Below are 24,618 nucleotides of genomic sequence, written 5' to 3' on the forward strand. Positions count from 1 at the left end.
CGACTTGGTCCTGGAGCCTCCGGAGGCAAGACCGCCATCCGCCCGTACCTGCCGTCGCCGCCGCCGTTCTTCAAGGCCATCGCTGGCGGCGGCTTTGCTCGTGTGGGCGGCTGCAGCGGCATTGCAGGCCACAGCGCGACGACGGGTCCGCCTCCGTCGCTTCCCTGATATGGCGACGCCATTGCCATGGCGGAAGTCATAATCTGGGGCCGATGCGGCGGCCGCGGGTCTGAGGTGCCGTACAGCGCCGATTCATCGGCGGAGGACTCGCCGGGGTTACCGCCGCTGTGCTCCGCCGCCGCCGCCGCCTCCTCCGACGCGCCGCCGCCGCTAGGGCACCAGTCTCGGGGTCGGGAGCTGTGCACCGGCGGTGCTCGCAGCGCCGTTGCAGCACTCGTGTCGCTGGTAAGGCTCTCCAGCAACACCGATGGCAGCGATTCGGGAACGACGGACGCCCTGCCGTACTGCGGAGTGCTGCCCGCCAGTACCGTGCCGTGGACACCATTCCCGGCGGTCGCGGAGTCATCGCCGCCGCCGCCGCTGCTGCCAGGAACCCCCGGCGTCGGCGGCAGCCCCGGTGCGTCGGCGGCGTGAGGCGACTTTGCGGGCTGCGGCAGCTGCGGCATAACAAATGGCCAGCCGCCGCCGCGTCCCGCCGCCGCCGCATAACCGGAAGGGGCGGAGACTGTCGGCGCGAGGACTGAACGGCTTGCCAACGACGGCAACGGCGCATCGTTGGAATCATCATCGGCGACGGCGCCGGAGCTGCCGCCGGTACCGACACTACTTCCGATACCAGCGGCGGCGGCGGCGGCGGCGGCAGCCGGGCCCAGCCGCACGGCGCCTGGGGCAGCAGAGACCGCCGCCGCCGCCGCCGCCACCACCGGCGGCTTGTAGCCTCGGCCCTGAATGCACAACGCCGAATTCTGGTCCCATGGCCCTCTGGGTGAGAGCCCGTCTGTAAGCATCGTGTGACGCTGCGGCCTGCACGCAGCAACGAAAATCAGTGCTGTGACATTCGGCCGTAGGGTTGTATAGGCCCGCGACAAATACAACTCGGATTGGGAGAATACAACGACGAGAGTAGAGGCCCAATGCAGCCCAACGCCGGGGCATGCAAAAAGTGGGCAGGGACACGCCCAAAAAAACAGTATGATATGGTTTATGTGACGGGGGGAGGAAGAGGGAGATTACGTGCAAAGCGCAAAAAGTGAATTCACTGCCGACGTCCGTGGGGTGAGTGGGTGGTTGGTTGGGTTGGAGCTACTGCTGTGGCTGTGCCAAGCCATATCACAGCAACAGCATCACCAGCAACACCCATAGTAGCGGCCGGCCCTAGTCGAGGCCGAAATTGCGGTTCAGTGTTGGCTACCGGCCGCTCTGCTAACCCGGATCTGCTAACCTTCCGCTACTGCCGCCGCCGCCAGCTCCGCGGGCGGCTGCTGAGCCGCTCGCTGCCACCGCCGCCGCCGGGGTTGCAAGTACGTCACCCGCTAGGGGGCTCCCTTCCGAGTGGCCCTCCTGCTGCTGCTGCTTCTGCTTCTGTTGCCGTGCGGATAACTGTCCCGCTGACAGTACGGCACCGCCGGTGTGTGCACGTGGCTGTGCGGACTGGGGCCCTGCGGACTGACGCTCGAACGCACGGCGTTGCCGGTTGGCGGAGCGTGCGCGGCGAGCTCCACCCAGGGGGGAGCTGGCGGCGGTGCCGCCGCCGCCGCCGCCTGTGCCGCCGTCGGACGCCACGCCCGCTGGTGTAGGAATGGCCCAGCCTGCGATTGCGCGGACGAAACGCGGTAGCGCTCCGCCGCCGGGGCTCCCTGGAGAGGAAGAGAGGCTCCCGGCGGCGTTGCCGTCGCCGTGGTAAGCCCATGCCACGCCTGGCGGCGGCGGCGGCTGGCCTGCCGAGGCCGTACTGGATCCAACTGGGACCTTCTGCTGGGGCGGCGGCGGTAGGCCGGCGGCCCAGGACTTGAGGGTCGATTCCGCGGCGCTTCCCGGTCTTCGGAGCGACTGGGACGGCGTGGACGCGGCGGAGGCTGCAGCGGCGATGGCGGCGCTGCCTTCGTGTGCGTTGACGGTGCGCTGCTGCTGCTGCCTCTGTTGGCCTGTTTGTTGGCCTGTTTGTGTCTGGTCATAAGCTTCCAGCTTGGGATGTGGTTGAGAAACGTCCGCGGCAGATGGCTGCGGCTGCAGCTGTTGCGCTAGGGTGGCCGCCGCTGTCACGGGCGTCCGCAGGCCGCGAAGGCTGGGGGAGGCTTGCAGGCCGCCGCCAGCGCCGCCGCTGAAGGGTTGACCTCCGCTGAGGCGATGAGGCGGCACCGGAGATGCTGATGATGGACGGCCGTGTTGACTTCCTGCGCCGCCGTACGATCTGTCCGGCCGCGTCGGCGCCAGGGATTGGCCACGGGATGAAATCGCACGGTTCGTGCTGCCGCTGGCGCCCATTACTAAACCTTCCAAGTCCCGAGAGTTCAATGGCTGAGCATGTATAACACCGCCGCCAGCACCTGCTGCGGCGCCGCCAAGGATGCCGTACGTGTCACTGATGGACGACGTCACAGAGACCTGCCGTACATCGTCTGTAATGGGCCCCGCGCCGCCCAGCGTCCCCGCCACCGCGGCGGCAGCGTCCTGTTCTAGCCACCCGTACGAGGATGCCGACGTCAGCGCGTTGCCGGGCCCGCCAGCGCTGCCGCCGACGACCAGCACTCCCCGGGACGCGGACTTATTTGCGGACCAGCGTCGCCGCCGGCGCTGTGGCGTCGAGCCGCCAGGTCCCGCCGCTGGCACTGGCCCCACGTGCGGAGAGCCCGGGTCCGCCACGCTCCGCCAGCCATCCGAAGCGACCCACGGGTCGCAGCTGCCGGCGGCGGCGGCATCCTGCACACCGCTGACAGACGGCGGGGCAATGTAGCCGATGGCATGCTCAGCGGCGGCAACGCCCGAGAGGCTGTTGCGGCTGCTGTTGCGCGACGGTACGAGCATACTGGCCATCCGGCTCCGGCGCCCCGAAACCAAACCATCCTCGGTAACTGCTCGCGACTGCGCACCCGTGAAGGTTTGCCCCTGCTGCTGACTGCCCTGCCCGGGATGTACGACATGCACGCTGGCAGGAGTGGCCGCCCTGGAGGTATTGCTGGGGCGCAGACCTAAGCGAGGGGGACGCAGCAGTACGGCAAGGTACGGATTCAACAAATGGAGGCGCGACATGGAACACGACTCTGACTGAGGTGCGATCCAGCAGCAGCAGACAAGATAGCTCAAGGTAACGTGGGGAGATCCGATGCCCCCTCCTGCCGCATGACCTTCACATCTCAATGACATCCCGTTCTGCATACCGTGACTTCCTCCGTCAATCTGTATGTATGTACTTCTTCCTCGCGGCTCGCAGTTATTTAAGCACACACACACACACACACACACACACACACACACACCCCAGCGCATGCGCCTGTCTAGACGCCTGCGCGGCCCCCCGCCTGCCTTACAAGCAAAACCCAAATCACCAGCTGCATACGACAGTGCTTGGGGCTTATCACTGCACACAACTATAGCCAACAAGCCAATAGAGGGCCACGCGCAAATTGTCTCCCATTTTTCGCTAATGCCGCGGCGAGGCAACCCACGCGGCAATCTAATTCAAACCACGCCGTACCGTTAGACCGCCGCTCCAGCGACGCAGCGGCGGCCACTGCCGCCGCCGCCAGTCCCCCGCCCACCCTGGAGCCGTTCCCGTTTCCTCCTCCCGGATTGCTGCTGTGGCTGTACCTCCGAGCCGAGCCGCCAGGTACCGGTCCGCTCACAGACGTCTGGTTCGCACTCTGAGCGGCGGTTGGGTTGCCCCGGTGCCCCGGTGGCCAGGGCCGGTCCAGGGAGGGAACCGCGGCGGCGGACAAGTCAACAGGGCACGGACGGATGACAGCCACGGAAAGGGCGTCACTGGTCTACTGTTGCTCTACTGGTACCAACCCCCCACGGACAATAACCCCTGCGTGATGACTAGTACTGCTACTACTACTGCTGCTACTGCTGCTGGTGAGCTTCCCCAGCCGTCTTTCCTGAGCTGAGTCGCCTCCCACCCAGCCTTTGTTTCTTGGCTTCCAGACGGTTCCGGAGCTACCGGGTCAGGTCGGTTAGGGTCACCCTCAGCAGCAACAGCAAGCCAGCAGCAACAGCAACAACAAGCAGAAGCCGCAAAGCATAGATGCAGCCGCTGACGTCGCCGCTGCAGCAAAATCAGGATCAGGTGTAAAAGCAGGGGCAGCAGCAAGAGAGCTGCAATACCACGAGTAGCAGTAGCAGTAGCAGTGGTGGCAAGTCGCAGTGGCAACGGAGAGGGGGCGACTCACCGCGCCCATCTGTCGCGAGGCCATGAGGAGCTTTTTGCGGTGGCCCGGGGGTATGACGGCGCCCGTGTGGGCGGTGATGGCATCCAGGTCGGCTTCCGTGAGACAGGACAGCAGGTCCCAATCTGAAACCAGGGGGTGCACGGGGTAGAGGGATGCGGAGAAGGGAGGGGCGAGTGCCTGTATGTTGTACGTATGTACGTACGTACGTGCGTATGTGTGTATGTATTGGGGTTAAAATCGGGGCGAGGGGCTGACGTGGGGGACGTTCTGCAGTTCTATTCAGAGGGCTTCCAGTTGGTCTGGCTGTGGCTGCTACGTTTTTTCTACACGCTACACGTACCTACGGAGCTTGGAGCGTTTCGTTTACAAATAGTTCGCAGGCTGGCGGAAGATTAATGCTTCTTGCACGCGTGTTTGTGGAACCACTGGCCCAGCACGCAGATTCTGGAGGGGGAAACCAGGGCAGGTGCCCCGGGCTGGAAGTTGCTTTCAGCTTCTGCCGGCGCCGGTGCTGCGGCGGTCGCATTCTATTTTGTAGGCCGTTTCGCTTCCCGCCAGTTCGGTTACGATTCAGACTTTAGGAGCAAAAGGAGATGATACGGCAACGCCAAGAGTTCAACCCATGGATTGGAATGAGAAAAAGGGCTTTGGGGGAGGGAGCTAGGACAGTTCCTCTCCGTTTGGACCCAGAGAGCAGAGGCAAGGGATGTCGATGTCGCTGCTCGTGGGCGCTCCACTTACCGCTGAAACCTGCATCGTCAAATGCCTCCCCATACTGCGGCAACCCAATCTCTTGGAGCCACGCGTGCGCCGCGCCGCGGGTTGAGAAGGCGGATGCCGGAAGTGGTTCTGCATTTGGACATGAAAGCGAATGTCAAGCCACGGGCTGCTAGCAGGCTGCACCAGGGTTCAGGCGGACTAAAAGGTTCCAATTGGAAGGCAAAGTATGGCAAAAGCAAAGGAATCCGTGCCATCCGAACCGATGGAGCACGACAGAAGGTGCTTGACCCAGCCCACCTTCCAGGTCATCAGACAAAGTCCGCACTTGTCCATTCTTGCTGAAAAAGCAACCCATTACCAAGCCATTCAGACAGCAACGCAGCGTCCCAGCTACCGTGACTGCTTCCAAACACAATATGTGAATTGGAGCATTTCAGTTACCAAAAGGTAACCATCAGAGCAAGTCCTGTAGGTGAGAGTCACACAAGTTCACCATCTAGTCCAGTCTCTTCCTGTGCGAACGTCGAAGTTACGATAAGGGTATGCGAGCATGCAAATATATACAGTTTATCATTTTTAACCAATGAATAATTATTCGGCTAAATTTGCGTTCGCCATAGAGGCATTTTGGAACTCGTGGCAAGTAAAGGTACGGCATCCCTGACAAGTTTCCAGAGCGTTGAAAAAGTTGAGGATCATATTGTAGACAGGATCATATTGTAGACAGCAGTCTCCAGTAAGCGCTGAGGCACCTGCAGACTCTTTCCAGCGTCGTAAGGAAGCTTTCGTTTTTTACATTGTTCACCCTTAGGCCCAAGCTTTAAACTCACTTGCCTAGTATGATGCTGAAGAGGGCATCCATTATAAATTCTGCGAGTCACCGTTGCAGGTAACAGTTCTCGACACGACGCAGCCGCCACAAACACAAGGAACTTTGCTCTCATTTTCACAAATAGTTTACCACCTCACCGCACCTCTCTTGCAATTCTTATCCTTAATAATGGCAGCAATCTTCCTGTCGTCCGTCGTCTCCCCAGCAGGACCGTGCCTGTCGTGCAATGTGCAGCGTCCGCTTTGGAGCCCAACACTTACGCACCCCCACGGGAGCGTGGACCACGCAATGCCTCTTCGGATGCCAACACCTCCGCGCCCCCGAAGGGGTGGCAAAATCGTCGTGCGCGGCGCTCTCAAGGTCAGCCTGGACACGATCTTCCGCGCGAGTATCCGCCCGCTCGAGTCGAGCATCGCCGACCCGCCTCCTGAACAGACGAGGACCCCCTCTACCTCCCCTCCCAACCACACTCCTCCGCCCTCTGCCAGCGGCAACTAAGCCCCGCGGCCCTTCCTGTTTCCCTTCCACACGTACCCCCAGCTAACCTCATCTTAAGCGCTGCACCCTTCCTTCATAACGGCACGACACCACACGAACAATAGTGAAATAGCGGCCGCTCCGCGAATCACAGCCTCTCTGATCCCGGTTCCCGCCGCTCCGCGAATCCGCAGAAAACACCACCGGCTCAGATGCCCAGCAGCAGCAGCAGCGGCAGCAGCAGCAGCAGCAGTCGCCGCCGAAGCAGGTCCTGCCGTCGGTTGTTTTCCTGGAGGACGACGTGGCCTCCATCACGTACAAGGTCAGGTCACTATATCAGGTAAGAGCTCCACCTTAGCTTGGTTGCACGGTTGCACCCATCAGCAGTCTTGGAGCGGCATGATGGTGGCATCTGGCCCACTTTGCAACAAATTTTGAAGTAGCTAGCAAACTTCGAACTGCCCTTCCCAAGCCTGCCCTGCACTGCCCCGTCCTGTCCTGCCCCGTCCTGTATCCTATTTGTTGCCGTCCAGGCCTGGTGCTGCGTAGGTCAGCTTCGTAACGGAAAATTTTCGCCCGTTTCTCTCCCGTCTCTCTCTTTCTCCTCCCCCTCTTTCTCTTCTCTCCCACGCACGCATACCTGCCCTGTGTTATCCGCACACGCCCCGCTGCCGCCCTGCCTACACCAACATGCGCACACAACCCCCCCTCGATGACCTTCACCTTTCCACAACCCCCCCTTATCGGGTGGCTTCCGGCGGCTGGACTGGACTGCGCTGGGGCTTCCTCAGAGGTGCTTCGCTGAGGGTAACGGCGTGGCGGTCCGCAGCCTAGGGCGGCAGGGGGCTGCGGGGGCGATGAGGTTCCTGCTAGCCATGCGGGAGGAGGGCGCGGCGGCGGCGGATGAGGTGAGAGCTGGAGAGGGCTGAGAGGGCTGGGCTGGGCGGAATGATGAGGGTCAGGGGGGAGGAGAGGGGGAGGGGGGCTGTACGCACGTACCGGGGGTTGGCTGCCGGGCTGCTTGGTTGTTCTGTCCACCCTTCCCGTATTCGCCAGGCCATGGCCGATGTGAGGGGCTCCATGTCCTGCCGGTGTGTTTCGCCATGTTGTTCCCCCCTTACCCTCTTTTCCTCCCCCTCCCTTTCGCAGCTTCGCTCGTTCGTGGTTCGTCTTTCCACTCCCTTTCGCCCCTTTCATGTACCTCCTCCGAACCCCCGTGGTCTCGGATGCGGGTTGGGTTTGGGTTTTAGGGTTTTCTTTGAAAGGGTTTTGGGGGGTAATGGAGCCGTTTTCCTCGACGGGACTTCCGTACTGTCGTACCCAGTTCTATGGGCATCCTGGTGCTTCAACTGTACTCATGGTGCTCTGCTTTATTACTTACATATGTTTTGGGGGCAGGGGGGGGCCCAGGGGGATGTCGCTTACGTCGGGCGGTCCCCAACCACCCTGCCTTTTGCTTACACGGCTGCATTGCTGCTGCTGTCGCCTATTACAGCTTCGACCACCGTAATTTACCGCCGCCGCTGCTGCCGCCGCCGCTGCTAAAAGTGTTACTGCATCCGCCCCTGCTGCAGTCACATTCCTTCTTCCTCCACCTATCTCCCGGCCGCCTCCTCTCCCGACCTCCGTCCGACCAGCTCTTATTGCTCCCGCCCTGCAGCGCGACGTGTGCATCCGGCTGGTGCCTCAGGAGCCGCTGAAGCCCTTCGGCACCCCCCTCCTGCTGATTGTGACCGCCGTCCGGGGGCGCACACAGCTGCCGCCGGAGAACAGCCCGCAGTGCGTACCGCTCAGGTAGTTGGGGAGGGGGCGGAGAGGGGGGTTGTGGGGTGAGGTTTTCTGTCTCAGTGGAAATGGCTGAGCTAGGTGGTTAGGCAGGTGGGTTAGGGCACGTGGGTGGTTGTGTATGGACATTTGGTGTTCCCAGACCCCGTGTCGACTGCCGGGACATATTCCTCCCCGGCAGTAGCGCCGCCCTGAGGCTGCCAAATATGCGTCTGGCGGCGCTCATCCAACAAAGCCCCGTAGCGTCCACCCCGCCAAACACATGGACTGGAAGTCTCCAGGGAGGGCCTCAGGATCCCGGCGTGATCTCCCAACCACGTTTCTGCCTCAATGACCGCTGGCCGCTCCTGTGTCCTCTGCCGGCAAAGCCCTGATGCCGGACACACATGCCCGCGCGACCGTTCCTCCAGCATGTTCCCGAGGGCCTTATCCCAGGGAGGGAGGGGGGAAGGGAGGGGGGATATATGTAATACAAGGGGGAGGGGTAAGGCTCCGGGCTCCGGGCAGGACTTTCACCTTGGAACGGAATGCGTGATTGCGTGTCACGCTGCGTGATTTGTTCCTTGCCAGCCTTTCCCAATATCCCGAGGTGGGTGGGGTTGGGGGTGTGGGTTCTACCTCTCCATTTCTCCATCAAGATTTTCAATAATTCATTACATTTCTAATTCTCCATCTCCAAGATTCTCCCCTACCCCTCCGGGTAGGTTATCTTCATCTCTTTGCTCTAGTCAACCGTTTTTATGCCCTAGTTCGTCTTAAAACCCCCCTGCCCCGGATGCATGGTGATCCTTTTCCTTTTCCTCCGTCTTTCTAGCTAGCTTTACCTCTCTCTCTCTCCCCCTCCCCGCTTCCCCCGTCTTCCAAAAACATACACACACGCACACGCAGCGTGGCGTCCCGTACGGATTCCCCGCGTTTGGAGACTAAGGTGTTGCGGGAGCTGAATAATCTGCAGCCCGGCCAGTTCTTGCGGCTGGACATGGTGGGTTTGCGAATGGGAGGGAGGCAGATTAGGGACAAGATGTGAATCATACCGGAAAGTGATAGGGAAAGGGTGATTGAAGGGGGGCTATGGGTTGAAGCTGGGTCATCTCTGGCCGGGGAGCTTCGATTCTGGAGTTGGTAATGTGTGTGTGTGTTTATATATGTGTGTGTTTATATATACCATCGCCGCAGTTGCCATTTCCAGGCGAGAAACCCCTCACACGGTCGCGCTTCCGTCCCTCGGTCACATTTGTACCTTTTCTGTCGTTCAGGTGGGTACGGACGCGCTGTATCGCGGCCTGTCAGCCCTCCGCGACGCACAGGAGAGGATTCCCGCGGCCAGCTACAACTTCTTTGCGGTTCCGGAGCTGGTTTCCGTCCCGGTGCGCGCGCGGAGAGAACCATCACAATTGCAGCAGCAGCAGCAGCAGCAGGGGAGTCCTCGTCAGGAGCAAGCAGGCCAGGGGCAGAAACAGCAACAGCAAGGTGCGGAGTCGACGGAAGAGACTGCGCCGCGCGTGCAGGTTGTTCGTCTGTATGTCGGTCGTTCCCGGAGCGCGCCTACCCAGGTATCTGCGTCGTCGCCATCGTCTTCGTCAACTCCTGCTACAGAAGCTAATGCTGGGCAGCAACAGCCCGTAGCGGGAGCTAGCATTCCGGGAGTGGATCCGGAGCGTCCTGGCAAGGGCAAAGTCTTGGTTTCGGAGGCCGAGCTTCAGGAGCTTAAAGGGGCTCTGGGCAGCATGATGGAGCAACAGAAGATGTTGGTGCAGCTGATTAATCAACGGCAGGAGGCGGACGGGGGCGCGGGGCTTGCGGCAAGCCAGGCATAAGACTCTCTCAGTTAGGCCGCGTAATCCCGACGGGCTGCTGCGGCTCGTGTGCTGCCTGATTGATTGTTGATGTGTAAAATCACCTTGAAGGACTGCGGACGGCCCCAGATGGGGGACAGGTCTTCTCTACAGAGGGCCGTCCATGCGCCGTCCCCCCTTTCGGGTTTTACGGACGCCGCCCACATTTGTGCGGAACTTGTAACTTCTCGTACAGAGGATCTGTGGATGTGGTACGGAGAAGATTTCCCTACAGCACGCGGTTTCCTTGTTGGGCCTGATGTTCTGCTGATGTTGGCTGTTGAGATCTGGCCAGCACTCGACCTGGCGGTTCGCTGCACACGAGGCGTTTTCTTCTTCTACTTCTTCTTCTTCGCTGTCTTCTATCAGGAGGGAAGGGCAGGGACCAGCGGGATGAGGGGTGGGGTGAAGGAAGGACTCCTCGACAATGGTGACCTGGCGCCCTGCCTTCATGACTGTCGGCGCGGCTTGATGCAAGGAAGGTGCGTGCGTATGCTCGTGATGGTGGGACATGAAGGCGAGTAACGCGCGCACTAAAACACGGCTGTGTGCATGGCTGGGTTTGGATATTCTTCGTGCGTGGACGCTGCGAGTGGCGGTTAAAAGGAAAAATCGAAATGAGCCGGTGGTAGAGGCAGAGGCTGCGGTTGAAATGGAGAACGAAGGGGTTTTCATGAGACAGAACGTCGAAGGAGGCACAAAGAGGACAGCAGGCAGGCCCCCCCCCATTTCCCCCTTTTTCTTGCCAGAAAAGTCCCCGAAAAGAAGCTTTCTCTCGCGGTGATAACATCAATGGCTGCAGCTCTCAATGTCTGGATGGATGTAGATGCACAACGACAGAAACCCGACCTGAAAGTTGTCGGCGGCGGCTTGGAGGCTACACAATTGTCAGAGTCGCTGTTGTGTATTGTACGCTCTGCTTTTGCCGGTACGGGCATTCGGCCAGTTTTGACAATAGCGGTGGAGAGCCACACATTGTGTCGGCCAGCTCATTAAAACACAAAATAACCAGAGCTCCCCCGACCACGAATACCCTTCTCTCCCGCAGCACGCAAGCTCCTCTGGGGCCGTGAGGTAAATGGAATCAATCATTGATGAAAAGTCCATTGCGAGGCGATGGAAGGCGGGAAGGGAAAGTCAGTTGTGTGGTGGTTGCAGTGCCGCAGTTGTGCAGGATGAACGCCGTGACATGCAGCCGCTGTAACCAATTGGTAGGGTAGCCTAACGGTAGGCTAACCCTTCGGCAGGGTAAAGGCCGGTAACTCCTCGGTAACCCTGCCGAGGCCTTTACCCTACCGACCTAATATTTTACAACGCAGGAACTGGAGGCTTCTGTCTCACCTGCCTATCCGCTCTGCGGCACAAAATTGCTTTATCTATTTCTGTGGCTCCTACTTCTCGTCACACCTTGTTTTATAGCAGGAAAATTTCGCTTTCACCTTCGTGTACAGATCCGACGCGCAAACTCGACGCCTCCGTCCCAAATGGCCATGCGCTCTGCCGTACAACATGTCCTGTCAAGGGAACGTGCGAACAACATCTGTCCCCCTTGTAATGGTTGCGCCCTGAAGTATCTATCCTGTTCGGTACTTCTCTGTAAAAGTCTTGATATAGCACGCCCTAACAGCATGCACGTAAAGAGTGTCCTGACATATATCCATGCGCCTGCCTCACTGCACCAAGATGACAACCTCGCTCCATCGACTTAAATCGCGTACATGCAGTACAGCAGTACACTAGGTGCAGTACACTGGATACGTACATATTTAGTAGTAGTACGCCGTTTTATACACCTGCTCTGCCATGCAAGGTGACATCCATAGCTGTGGCAGTGGATGGCGGGCGGTTGTCGTGAAGCTACTGCCGGTGGTCACTGCTGCTGCTGCTGCTCTGTGGTGGCGATGGTGGCTACTGCCACCGGCGCTTTGGAGAAACGGTGCTGCTACTGCCATTGCATGGCGCTACTCCTGCTGCTGTTGCTGCTGCCCTTGCCAGGAATGTCACTGATGTTGCTGCTACTGACGCCATCACCGCTAGTCAACGGCTTCTGTACAGCAAACGACTCTGTCAGGTGAATGGATGAATCATGAGATGAATCCTCTGTTGCATCGGAACTAGAAGCTAATTGCACGGACACAGCTTAGCTGCTCTGCTTGGATGGTGCCTAACAGCACGAAGACATATAAGAACCCTCGTTCTGCCGTACGCCGGCTACCGTACTTTACTTCATGGGCGGTGGGAAGTAGGTGAAGACGTCGTTCAGCTGTGCAAAGGTGTCGGAGTCGGGCTTCAAACCGCGCCGTTCCAAAGCAGCAATAATCTACACGACGGGAGACGGGTAATCGCACAGCATCAAACGTCTTGCCCGTCGCATTCATCAAGGATGGCATTGCTACTACGGGTTGCGCCCAGGCCAATGCGAACAACAAGAGAAAGTCGCGAATGTCGTACCAGTGGTGCCGTACCGTGCGGAGCAAATGGGTGAGTTCGCATTGTGGACGGGCTATACACACAGATATTTGGAAAGGATGTGTAGGATATTTATTTCTCCATATACGTGCGTCCCTTCCCAGAACGATCTAGGGGGAGCAACCCTTGAGAGGGTGTCGGCGACTCGCGGGGGGACTAAGTGCGTTGTGCTGTCTGCTAAGATGGCCAAAAGCGGCGGATGACCGCCAAACGTACTTGTCCATACGTCATGACCACCACACGGCAACCGCTACAACCCACCTCCTCTCCCGACACAACTTACGGCGCCGCCTACAGGCACAGCCGCGCCACAAAAACCACAGCCCGATGTAAGCCTTGCGGCCCCGCGTAGTACCTCTCCCCTCCTGCCCACTCCCCTTGGTTGGTTTGCCGCCCCATCATTAACCCTTTGCTTCTTGCATGTAAGCACCACCCTCCGTAATCCCCAAAGTCCGACTCATCCCGCTGGTCCACACACCTCCATCGCATCGTCGGTCGCTCCCAGCTGCGCGCACAGCCGCAGCAGCTCCTGGGCGGCAGCCATCGCCTCTTCAGGTTTCAAGATATTCTGCTTCTGCCTCAGCTCTAGATCTAAATCTGACCCGGCTGGATCCAGCCCCGATCCATTCGATCCGCCAGCCACGGCTAGGTTTCTGCCTAGCACCGGCTGGGCTGTAGCAGCCTCCGCATGTGCTGTGGCTACAGCTTCAGCTACGGCTACACCATCACAGTCAGCAGTAGCAGTGCTCGCAGCCCTCAACTCGGCTGCGTTATCATTTTCTACAACTTTCTGAACCGTAGGTGCCGAGTTGGCGAAGCATGGCTGGTTGCCCGGACTTGGGCTTGGGCGTGGATTGCTGCCAAAGTTGCGTGCTGGTTCGTGCTTTGTTTGGTGGACCTGAGCAGTGGGGGAGCGTGGGAGGTTGCCGGCGTCAGTTGCCAGTTGTTAACGTCAGCTGCCGAACACAAACGGCAGTTGCCAAAGTCAGTTGTCAGTCGCCGGAGACTGAGGGCACAGCTGCAATCCATGAGGAGGCGAGTAGAGGGGGGACGAGGCGGGGCTTTGGGTTGTTGGCTGGGCCAGGGGTGTTTGGCTTTGCAGGTACGGGAATGAATACGACAGTACGGCGCGTGGTTGCAAAGCGGCTACCGGCGATGTAACATGACGCCCACATCCCCGGTGTGCGGATCTACTTCGCCGGTAAGGTGCGGTATGCACGCGCATAACAACTGACCTGGGCAGGCCATGCGGTGAGGCGTGATACCGCTGCCTGCCTGCTGGCCTCGCAGGTCTCAGCTCGCTCCAATAGCTGCAAGCATTGAGGAAGATCAAGCTGCAAACGTGCAAAGTGGCTAACTTCATAGCTGTTGAGCAGTAGTAAAGAATAGGTACGCAGGGTACACTGCGGCCCCTAGAGGAAGGTGGATAGCTGGACTGCAGGTTACTCGCTAGAAATTAACTCGCGGATCACACCTGCTGAAACGTCAGGCTCGCAAGGTTAAGGGTGCCAAGTTGGCGGTGGCTGACGAAGAAAGGCGACAGGGTGAAGCACAGAGACGCACAGCGCATGCTCCGAAGTACTAGTTATGTATATATGCCGTGAAAGGATGTGCGGCAGGCCTCTCCCGATTTGTGTTGCTCTGCAGTCACCGAGCCCTGCTATACATGCATCGGTAAAAATCCGGTCGTACATCCACATCTTTGAGTTAGCCCCTATTATGCACATGAGTTACATAGATGCTGTCTTTACATCAGGATCATCGTGTTGATTCGATAGGACTGTGCCGGTGCCAGTTTCGCCGCGCCGCCGAGCTGCGATTGGAGGACCTTCAATTTGTGAGTTATTATGTGATTAATTATCATTCCCAAGCTAAGGAAACTGTTAGATGCAATAGTTTCAGTCAATCGTGTTCAATTACTTAGCCACCCTTCCGTTCTCGCCTGGCGTAGTGATCAACATTTGCCGTCATGCCCACATGCAGGAGCTTGTTCAGTCTCTAAACTCCCTGCGATGGCGCTCCAAAGACTCCGGGGTATGGGTGTAGGCCGGACGTCGGCGTCGGCACATCGTCGGGCAGTTTCGTGTAACGTCATCAATCACAGGACCCTGCAACATCAGACACAGAATTCCCAAGAGCCTCGCTCGTCTGTGGCATCGCAGCTGCTGGCCGCTGGGTTAGCCCTCGGCATCTCCCTCGCCGGTAGCCCCGTCGTGGCCGCACCGCAGTACGGCAGCCTGGCTGATATTGTGCGGAGCAGCTTTGAGTTTGTTGACGAAAACAAGGATGGCGTTGTCACGAAAGAGGAACTTCTTCGGACTTCAAAGGTGCGTGCCGACCTACATCCTACAGCTTTGGAGGGCAGCGCAGCGGCAACGACCCCTAAAGCTGAAAGCCTCTATAGCTGTAAGCCACAAGTACGGAAGACCTAAATTAACCCAATTGAGAACCCTAACTGAGCCTGTGCCTGTTGGGCAATTTGCCGGGTACTTTAATAGAGTTCATGGACCTGGCTCCATAGCCCAAGTCTTCCAGCCCAAAAAATGTTCGCGCCATGTCGCTTGACCCACATGGCCAATTTAGCAGCCATGCACAGATGTCTTTAATCGCGTTACTCCGACTTCAAATCTGGGGCTGTGTGGTCCTTTTTGGTTATCGTCACGGCCGGGGGTCCCCAAAGTAGCTTAGCGATTGATCCCATTCTCCTCCTCCATTCTCCTCTTCTATCACACCAGGCTGTTGCGGAGGATGTGGAGTTTATGCTGCCGGATGAGAGCCAATTGGAGTTCGCCATGAAGCTCTTTGACCTCAACCAGGTGGGAGGCGGTGCGATCTCAACAACGCGATCGGGGTTGGGGGGATGATCGCGACGTGTCGGGCGTGGGTTAGGAGGGGTTGAGAAAGGTGCGTGAACAAAGCACATATATGACGCACACATTACGGTGGCAACGTCTCATGCATGGATATACATGCATTCCTTGTGTGGCTGCATTTAACGACTGCTGCAACCTGCATGAGGGTGAGACCCATGCAGGTCCACAATGACCTTGCGTGGAGTGGCGGACATAGTAACTCAGGGGTCGTGTTCCCTCGCATGTTGCTACAAGTGACCCGCGGGTCCGTCATCGTTTTATTGTTGCAGGATGGTACCCTGGCGACGGATGAATTACTTGCATCCATTGCCCTGGACGGGGCGGTGGGGGATGACGCCATTGATGCGGATGTGGTCAAAGTGTTTGATCAGGACGGCGACGTGAGTTCCCACAACAGCAGTGTTGGTGCACCATCCTACCGCCGGCGGCGGCGGCTCCGGCTCGTACGATGGACTGTATTTAAGTGTCGTGTGTCTATCTACCATTTGTCTTCCTGCCTGCGTAAACCTGGTTTCCTTGCCTACCTGTCTATCTGTTTACATGCTGTTTTCAACCACCAGCCTACTACCACCTGCCTACGGAGCAGCATTGCCCGTCTGACACTCTGCACGGCTGAATGCCTGTCTGTCTGTCTGTCTGCAGTTTTTTCCGCTCTACCTGCCTGCCTGGCTTTTTGTATGATTGCCTGGCATGTTGTTGTTGTTGTCTACTTGCCTACCTGCCTGCCTACCTGCCTGCCTACCTGCCTACCTACCTACCTGCCTGCCTACCTACCTACCTACCTACCTACCTACCTACCCAGGGTTTTGTGTCCCTTCGGGAGTTCAAGTCCGGTGTACCCGCCCTGGGCCCCAACGGTGAGGCGGCCAAGGAGTATATCTTTAGTCGGGTGGACCAGATGGTGGACGGTGACAACCGCCTGGACACCCAGGTATGGCCGGGTGGGGCGGGTGCGGGAGTGATAACTGGGGGGGGGAGACGAACCTCAGACATTTAAAGGGGTCGTGTTCGTGGTGGGAGACTGCGTGGGGAGGTGGGAGATTGGGTGTAGGAGTAGGATGGGGCATTTGGGGCGGGTGGGGTTGGGTTCGGCGTTGGGTTGCTGAAGGCCCTGTACTGGGGTTTCGGAGCGGTTGATTTTAGGGAGGTTGGTGGATAAGGACAGGGTGTGTGAGTAGATCGATTGGGAATCTCACGTCACGACGAACACAACGCACGCACAAACATTTCGCCAGTGCTTGACTGTGATGACCGAGAGGCTTACCTACTGCCTGTCTTTCCCTTGCGGTGGACTGTGGATAATGTCTTGATGAATGCAGGAGTTTGCCAATGCCCTGACGCTGATGCGGACTGCCGTGCTGGGCTATTGAATGGTGTTTCTCTTTGGCTGGTCAAAACGGGTTTCGGAGGAGGGTATAGCTTGGATATCGTTGTGTGGGTTTGATTGACCGGGATGCTCTGGGTGGGACATAGTGGAATAGGGACTCGCCACGTTGGACGCGGGGGCGTGGCTGAGGGTGACAAGGTAGTTGGCGGCGCTGATGGTGCATGGAGGCGCGCTTCAAGGACATCTTTGTACTGGAACGGCATGAAACATTGAGGCTTTTTCGCTTATTTCGTTTTAGTATTGGTTCCTCGCCTTGCAATGCTAGGTTCATACCGCCCGCTCATGATGGATGAGGGCAAGCCCTGCAGAAGAACGGCCTACGGTATTGCACATACGAGTTGACAATGTGTAACGCGAGCATTGCAATGTGTCAGCTTTCGTTCCAATCAGAGATAATAAAATTTGGAGCTATTACGACATTGATTCCCGTCGGCAATTCTGTCGTCATGGAGAAGGATCTTTCCTTTTTATCACCCTACGCATGTTTTGCGGCAGGTTTCAACAATGCCAAAAATATCTGTACCTCTTGCCTATTTCAGTTCATAGATATTATTTCTTCACTGCACCCTTTCTGACCAATTACTCTTCCCTCGTTACAATCCATCTAAGTTGCGGACCCTGGCACAACCCTTGCAGTACGTTCTCATAGCATCAGCCCACGTGCGCTTCAACAAACCGCAAGTATCCACGGCCCACGTGCCCGCCAGTTACTAGGTTCCTCGGAAGAATTGGAAGTCTATTATTTTTACGTATCCTGTTCACTTACAGCATAGTTTATTAACCTCTTTACGCGCATGATCCGTGGCCGAGGACGTGGCCCGGGGCTCGAGGAAAGCAATTGGCAAACCGCGATAGGCCCGGCGATAACCCTTCCTGTGCCCGATTTCTTTTACCTTTACCGATAACTCCCTGTCGATTGAGTAGGAGTAAAGCACCCACTGTTCCCGTTAAGTGGCTTCAGCGCTGCGCAACCGCGCCGGGGTCGTCTTAGGCCATTGCTGCCTCCTTTGTTCCCCAAAGCTTGGCATTGTCGGTTTTTATTATGAAGTTCGCTCGGTTGCTTCGAACGACGGCGGAGGATCTGCCTGAGCTGCAGTGCCTTTTTCACATTTACAAGCACTTGAAAAAGCAGCTGAAGCAGCTACCAGCACGCGCGGATGGCAAATCCTTAGCCACAGAACGTCAGCAGATTAAGCAAAATGATCAGGGGCCAAAGGAACCTGCCGAGGAAACTGCCGGACAGGCTGGCATTGCCGAAGCCAGCGAGGAGGTTCGCTTCACAGCCGTCCTTACGGATCACCTGCAGCGCTTGAACGACCGCTTTTTGGAGCGAGAGGAAACCTGCGTCATCCAGCTGGAGCGGCTGGAGGCGGAGGCAGCGCAGTGCACCATTGCTGCGCGGGCTGCTGAGACAACAGCCAGGAACGGCAATGATGCAAGCGGCGAGATCGGCCCCAGCGGCATGCCCGCCGCGCTAAAAGCCATTGCCGAGCAGCGGGCGCAGCTCTATAAGCGCTTTGTCAATTTCCATGGTACGCGCAGATTGCCATGAAACCCCTAACAACCTATGCACCCCTATCGATGACATTATCCACTTCCCTTCCCTTCACCTCAAAGCCCAAACCGCTTTCCCCACTCCTCGCCGTCAAATAGAACATAATGGCCCATCGCGGTGGTTCCTCTTACTGAACTGATGCTCCATCTCCACCTCTCTTGCACCTCCAGGTGAGGTGTTGCTGCTGGTGCACTGGTCTGTCCTAGCCTACACCGCCACAGTGAAGATTCTAAAGAAACACCATAAACGAACGGGTTTGCTGCTGAGGGCCCCTCAGCTAGCTGACCTGCTGTCCCAGCCGTTTTGCTCTTCAGAGGTAAGCACACGCACACGGGGCGCTTCGTGGGTGGCACGCGAGTGCTGCCATGCACTCTCTCAAAGATGCATAATGATGTTCTCTCTTGGGAGCGAGCAGCAGGCGGGTGTTCAAACCCCAGCTGGGCCTTATTATGATCTGCGAAAGTTCTGTCCCGAAGTTCTGTCTGTTAGTTAGGGTCTTTCCCTCCCGCCGGGGGGAGTCTGCGGCCGGTGTGCTGGGCTCAGTTCACACACAGCTTCCGGATGGCGTGGGGGGTGTTTCGCGGGCGTGGAGAGAAGATGCGCGGTCGGGTCGCCCCGGGGCTGGCGACATGGTGACGTGGCGACATAGGGAAACATAATCGAGGGGGCACGAGGAGTCATCTCTTTGCTTCCTCGGGCTAAAACACACAACAAGCACAACTCACTTTTCATGACGGAGGCGACTGTATGGCTCCCTCCCTCCCTCGCTCCCCTCCCCTCCCTCCCACCAGTGCGGACCTGATGGAGGAGATCGCCACCGCTGCGTGACCCCCGCCGTGTGTGTACACCTTGCTTCCACTTTGCACCATTTCATTTCCATCATCACAACCACCACAACCACCATAACCAGCACTCCCCGGTGTATTCCCGGTGGGGGACTCCTGCATGCCGGCTCCTCTTTTCCCTTTTGGAAGTATCCCATCCCCCGACACATACATACACACACACACACACTTACATACATGCCCGGTGTCGCCAACCCACATCGCAATCCCTTTGGGAACATGTTCAGCTGATGACAGGGCTGGCTCGGAAAGCAGAGGTATGTATCCAGCGACTGTCGGAACAGCTAGCCACCACCGCCACATCCGGCGGCGGCGCCACAACGGTTGGCGACGCAGTTACGGGCGACGCGGCGGGCGGCGGCGGCGGCGGTGCTGCCGCCACCGGATCTGGCCGCTTTCCCCAGGATACAGTAGAGCAGGTGGCAGCCGCGGCGGCGGACGCTGCTGCTGCCGCCGCGGCGGCGGCGGCAACGTTGGGCGCCGGAGAGTCGTACGGCGTTGCGGACGGCTCGAGTCCGAGTTGCTCTCAGAGCATGGGCGATGTGCCTTTCCGGCGGCCGTGGGTCCTGGGGGGAGATACCCCCCCGGGGGGGGGCCTGGCGGTGGTGGAGCCAGCCGGGCCGTCACGGCAGCAGCAGCAGCAGCAGCAGCAGCAAGGGCAGTTCGATTTACTGGATGAGCAGCAGCAGCAGCCGCAGGAACTCGTGCCACGGCGGCAGCGGCAACATCAGCGCCAGCCTCAGCAGCAGCCTCAGCCGACCTCACCGCAGGTGGACAACGGCAACGGGGGGGAAGGTGGAGGCGGTGTAGGGGCTGTGGGAGGCGGCGGGGGGGGAGGAGGAGGAGGCAGCGCGACGTTCCTGCGCAACCTGGCCCGGCTCAGCGACAATGCGAGTGCCGCCAGTTTATCTGGGCCTTATGTTTTAGAGCAGCTGGTTGAGCTGCAGCAATACGTGGTAAGTCATGGGTTGATCAGGAGGAGGTCTGTGAACTGTATGTATGTTTGTGTGTGTTCAAATGGACTGCGTGTGTGTGTGTGTGTATTTGTGACCTGACGTGAGCGCGGCCTGGTCTTCTTCTCTCTCTGGCCGCCCGAACTGACCTTTCCGCCAGCCTGCCGTACAGGATGAGTACGACAAAATGGACGAAGACGACCCGGAGGATAAAATGGTTGTCGGGGATGATGATGACGATGATGATGACGAGGAGGAGGAGGAGGAAGAGGACAGCGGCGTGCCGGCTGCTGTTGGGCAAGGGCCGGTGGCGGCGGTACACGGCGACCGCAGCGGCGCCGCTGCCGCCGCGACGGGCCCCGCCGCCACCGGAGCTGGTGGATTGACGGCCGCCGCAGCTGCCGATGGCGCTGCAGGGTTGCGACAAGGGCCTGCAGTCGGCGGCGGCGGTGGCGGCGTCCTGCAGCCTCGCGCACAGCTGGATGCGGCCGCTGGAGACCACAACGCCGCCGCCGCCGCCGTGGAGAGATCCGTAGACCCGAAAAGGTACCCGAACTCGCATTCCCTTTCTCCGTCAGTGGTGGACGCACACGTGCAGCTGCAGTCGCAGTCAGCGGCAGCTGGGCTTGCACAGGGAGAGGGGCCATCTACAGCGGCAGCGGCGGCGGCAGCGGCGGCGGCAGGGTCAGGCTCCGCGTCTGGCTCAGGCCAAGGCTCTGCGCCAGAAGCGGCCGCCGTCGACGACGCGACGGTGGTAGCGGCGGCAGCGGCGACTCAGCCGTTGCTGCCGCCGCCGCGCGCTGGTGGCGCCGGCGTTGGCTGTGGTGGTGGTGGTGGTGGTTATGCTGTTGCCCCAGCTCCGGCGGCAGCAGATCTGCCGCCGCAGCCGCCACCGCCACCGCACTTGCCGCAGAGCAGCAGCGGCAGCGCTGGTGCGGCGGGCGGCGCTGGGAGCATCTCCGCGGCCATCAGCGAGGCCTTCGCGGGCGCCCGGGGTCAGCAGCCGGGAGCGGGAGCCGGGAACTTGCTCCGAAGGACGCAGGCACGTCTGTTGGTCTGTATGTCTGTTGGTCTGTATGTCTGTAGGTCTGTATGTCTGTTGGGAAATATATTATGTGTCTGGATTATGGACAATGAGAACCTACGATAGATTCGGGGTCATGATCCTGCTGCTGCTGCTGCTGCTGCTGTTGTTTTTGTTGTCGTGCGGGCAGTGGGGGTATGGGATGGTGTCCCTCGTGCCGGATCGGGGGGCGCTTTTCCGTCTGTCTAGAAGTCTTCACCGTTGCTAGTGTATCACGGGTTTTTCGGATTCGTGCATTTTCGTGCAATATTGAAGGGGATAAAACAACTGATAAAACAACTAACTTGTACTGCAGTAAAGCTAATATAGCCCATACAGATAACGGAATGTACAATAGGGACACTGCAGGGGGACGCGCAAGCCACCAGCTACAGTAACCTACAGCATATTTACTGAGCCCAAAACAGATCTCAGCTAACGTGTTGCGACTGGTGGCGGCCCTCATGTCGTACGGGCCGTACTGCTTTTGTCGTAGGTGGCACTGACTATGTGGGAGCATCTGAGGTCCAACGCCAGCACGCCCTCCACCGTCATAGACCCGGCGGGAGGAGCGCAGCTGGGGCACAGTCAGGGCCGCGGCGGCGGCTGTGCGCCAAGGGGCAAGCGGCGGCGGCTGCTGGGTGCGGTAGTACACGGCGGCGGCGGCGGCGCTGTCGTCGGGGTGGACGGGCAGCAGCAGCAGCAGCAGCAGCCGGAGCAGCAGGTGGAGGAGGAGGAGGAGGCGGAGGAGAGCGTTGCTGATGACAGTGGTAGCAACAGCGATTGAGGGGCGGTTGAGGGATCCGGATGCGGTCATCGGAAATAAATCTCCGCAGCATGTCTCCTCTTTGCGTCGTACGCACATGGTGGCCGTACAACATGGTGCCCATGTGGGTCAGTGGGCAGCAGTCAGTTGACGGTTGTCGGATACTATTCTGTTGGGGGCGAGGCCCCTACCTAACAATCCTAACTTCTAAAACACTCCATTCATGCTGTTTACTTGACTTCAAGCTAATGTCAACGCATGTTACCCCTGTGGTCGCAGTCCTTTTTCTAGGCCCGCGCCATTGTACAGCTGTGTACGGATGCTTCCGCCGCCATTGTCTGCTGCTGTTGCTGCTTCACGGCAGCGGTGGCGATTTATTAGATTCTTACGTCGGTGCCCTTGAACCGTTTTGCCATTTCCTTGCTTGGAACGGATATGCAACAATGTTCTTTGTAACCGCTTGGGCTGCGGTAAAATATAGTGACTGAGGAGCGACTGAGACAATTTTGTAATTTTTCCTCAAAAAAAGAGGACAGGACCGGACAGGGCAGGGCAGAAGGGTCTGAAGCAGCAGCGGCTGCAGCACTGGTCCAGGGGGGCAACACCAGCAACAGCAGTGTTTTTCCCTATGGTGTTGCCCCCCTGGTGTTCTGCTATCAGAAAAATACAGCTATCCGGCTTTTTGCGTTCTGTCTCCGTTGGCGTCTACGTTCTGGGAGGTAGGGAGGTAGGGAGGGAAATTTGAACGTATCGAGGGCACATATGGGAAGGGTTAGGTGTACGGCACTGAAGTCTACAATGCTGGGATGTGTACGGCACACGCCTCACTGGTCCACAGCCTCTGGCTAGGCAACTCTGCCTCACGGTAGACTGCAATTCATACACAGAGCCGCGCGAGAAACGCCACACTTCACAATTCCCCAACCATGCTACCTTTCGCCAGTTCACCTATGTAGAGGTTGCCAAAAAATGGTTAATTAATGCTATGCAGATAGACATAACCCCTACTCCTATTCGATGTAAATCTGCCTCTACGGTCATTTGCGATATACAACTGCCGCTACTTGGCTCCTATATATCAAATACACTGGCCAACCTACTCGCACACTCGCACGACTCTAGAATGCCAAATGAAAAGGAAACGCCAAATCTGAAGCTGGCACAGATTGCCCTTGCTTGCCTATCAGCTGGGCGACACTTGGCAACCTGATGGCCAAACCAACTAGTGCCGCAATTCACAACTGCAACACAACATGGCTATTGGAAAGGGCTCCAGGCTGTGAATGTCTTCCGCTGCCGCCCACCTCTCCCTCGACCATGATTAATACACCTCATCCAAGGACATCATCGCCCACGTTGCTGGTAAGAGCCGACCCAAAATACACTGCACAACACCGTTCGACCTTCAAGGTTGATTTCAAATTAAGGGAAATGTTTCCTCATATTTCCTTATCCCATCATCGCTTCCCTCTGGCTACCGGCTTGGCACGAATTAATTGCAACACAATGGCAGAAGCAGTACACTGACGCCGAGAACGATAGAACATTTCCCCATGCTCCTGCCCCTTGGTCGTGTACTGCTGTGCATTGCAAACAGCATGCAGCTGCATGTGGTGGCATTTGACTCGACAGTGGACAAGGCCAGTAGTCACATGTCATAACAACTTCAATCAACCACTAACTGCTATATATTGCAGCTGTATCACTACACATACATCACTACTACACGCGGTCATTTCCATTTCACCCCGCACAACTGTTTCGCTGTGATGATGCATCAGGTGCTGCTGTGCAGGTCTTGGTAGTTGCCACGCAGAATATACAACCGGGTGTTACCTGAACGCGGATACTTCTCCCCGGTGCCGGGCGGCCAGGCAGCCTCGCCATCTTTGCCCGCCTTGCGCTTCTTCGTTGATGCCCGCACCTTGAAGGTGTTGTAGACATCAGGGCTCACCACGAAGAAGAGGCTGGGTTTAGGGTTGTCGGGGATGCCCAGTTGCGCCAACTTCTTCTCAAGGTCAGCAGCGTTGATTTCCTTGGTTTCAGACACGGTTACCTGGAAAAGATACACCTCTGGCATCTTAACAGCGTCAATGACAGAGAAGTTGGAGGCCATGGGCCTGTAGTAAACATTCTCAACACTGCTCACGCTGCTGATGTTGTCTTTAAACCAGCAAACCTCTTTGCAGGGCTGGATGTCCAGCTTCTCCTCGTTGCCCCTCTTCAGAGTCTCCGGGTCCAATGGCACCACATCGAACTTGCCACCCGCCGCCAGTACAGCATGCATAACTGGCTCGTACAACAAACCCTTGAGCTCTTCATCGGACGTTTTCAGTAGCGATATCACATCCGTCTTCTCAAATTCCAATGCTCGTTTGACAAACTCACCAGCCGCCCAATTGCTGGCGAATCTGAGGCGCTGCTTCTTGAACGCGTCGTCAGCCACAATATGTAACAGCGGGTGGCTGGCCTCAGGTACCCTTTCGACAGCACCAATGGCCATTCGCACCTGATGGGAGAGGGACAAGAGAGGCATGCCAAACCGCAGGTGTGTTACATCTGAATGTTCAGGGAGGCGCAAGCCGCAGCCTCAGAGCTTGCCATTGAACAAGAGACATTGGCAGCAATATGGGCAAGGAGGACATAGGAGCTTAGCAGCTAAGTGATCTCTGCTGGATCGAAGGAAGGACAGCAACAATAACAATAACT

At 58.1% G+C, this 24,618-nt stretch overlaps 5 protein-coding genes across 5 annotated transcripts; 3 read left to right on the forward strand and 2 right to left on the reverse strand.

Annotated features, from left to right (window-relative positions):
* Window positions 1–4,349: 4,349 nt before the first annotated feature.
* On the reverse strand, window positions 4,350–5,424 carry VOLCADRAFT_117977 (uncharacterized protein; the record flags this gene model as incomplete). The annotated part of the gene is made up of 3 exons (XM_002951882.1): window positions 4,350–4,471; window positions 5,091–5,198; window positions 5,367–5,424. Coding segments are annotated over 3 exons (288 nt in total), but the record flags the coding sequence as incomplete, so codon positions are not given.
* Window positions 5,425–6,069: 645 nt separating this feature from the next.
* VOLCADRAFT_105250 (uncharacterized protein) lies at window positions 6,070–10,994 on the forward strand (the record flags this gene model as incomplete). The annotated part of the gene is made up of 9 exons (XM_002951794.1): window positions 6,070–6,261; window positions 7,170–7,286; window positions 7,528–7,542; window positions 8,039–8,172; window positions 9,052–9,145; window positions 9,420–9,633; window positions 9,760–9,914; window positions 10,071–10,480; window positions 10,748–10,994. 9 exons carry the CDS (start codon window positions 6,070–6,072, stop codon window positions 10,992–10,994), a joined length of 1,578 nt encoding a protein of 525 aa, XP_002951840.1.
* Window positions 10,995–12,197: 1,203 nt separating this feature from the next.
* Window positions 12,198–14,088, reverse strand: VOLCADRAFT_105251 (uncharacterized protein). The gene is made up of 4 exons (XM_002951883.1): window positions 13,942–14,088; window positions 13,703–13,777; window positions 12,946–13,365; window positions 12,198–12,318 (listed from the first exon to the last, which is right to left on the reverse strand). The coding sequence occupies exons 1-4, from the start codon at window positions 14,035–14,037 to the stop codon at window positions 12,220–12,222; spliced, it is 690 nt and encodes a 229-aa protein (XP_002951929.1). The 5' UTR covers window positions 14,038–14,088; the 3' UTR covers window positions 12,198–12,219.
* A 117-nt stretch (window positions 14,089–14,205) lies between these two features.
* On the forward strand, window positions 14,206–17,095 carry VOLCADRAFT_105252 (uncharacterized protein). The gene is made up of 6 exons (XM_002951795.1): window positions 14,206–14,304; window positions 14,451–14,794; window positions 15,203–15,283; window positions 15,610–15,720; window positions 16,143–16,271; window positions 16,660–17,095. The coding sequence occupies exons 2-6, from the start codon at window positions 14,480–14,482 to the stop codon at window positions 16,708–16,710; spliced, it is 687 nt and encodes a 228-aa protein (XP_002951841.1). The 5' UTR covers window positions 14,206–14,304; window positions 14,451–14,479; the 3' UTR covers window positions 16,711–17,095.
* A 674-nt stretch (window positions 17,096–17,769) lies between these two features.
* Window positions 17,770–21,930, forward strand: VOLCADRAFT_117982 (uncharacterized protein; the record flags this gene model as incomplete). Its single annotated transcript, XM_002951796.1, has 6 exons — window positions 17,770–18,259; window positions 18,453–18,598; window positions 19,074–19,118; window positions 19,355–20,083; window positions 20,253–21,075; window positions 21,701–21,930. 6 exons carry the CDS (start codon window positions 17,770–17,772, stop codon window positions 21,928–21,930), a joined length of 2,463 nt encoding a protein of 820 aa, XP_002951842.1.
* Between the last annotated feature and the right edge of the window lie 2,688 nt (window positions 21,931–24,618).

Source organism: Volvox carteri (genome assembly GCF_000143455.1).
Source record: "Volvox carteri f. nagariensis unplaced genomic scaffold VOLCAscaffold_26, whole genome shotgun sequence".
In the NCBI taxonomy this organism is placed as follows: Eukaryota; Viridiplantae; Chlorophyta; class Chlorophyceae; order Chlamydomonadales; family Volvocaceae; genus Volvox; species Volvox carteri.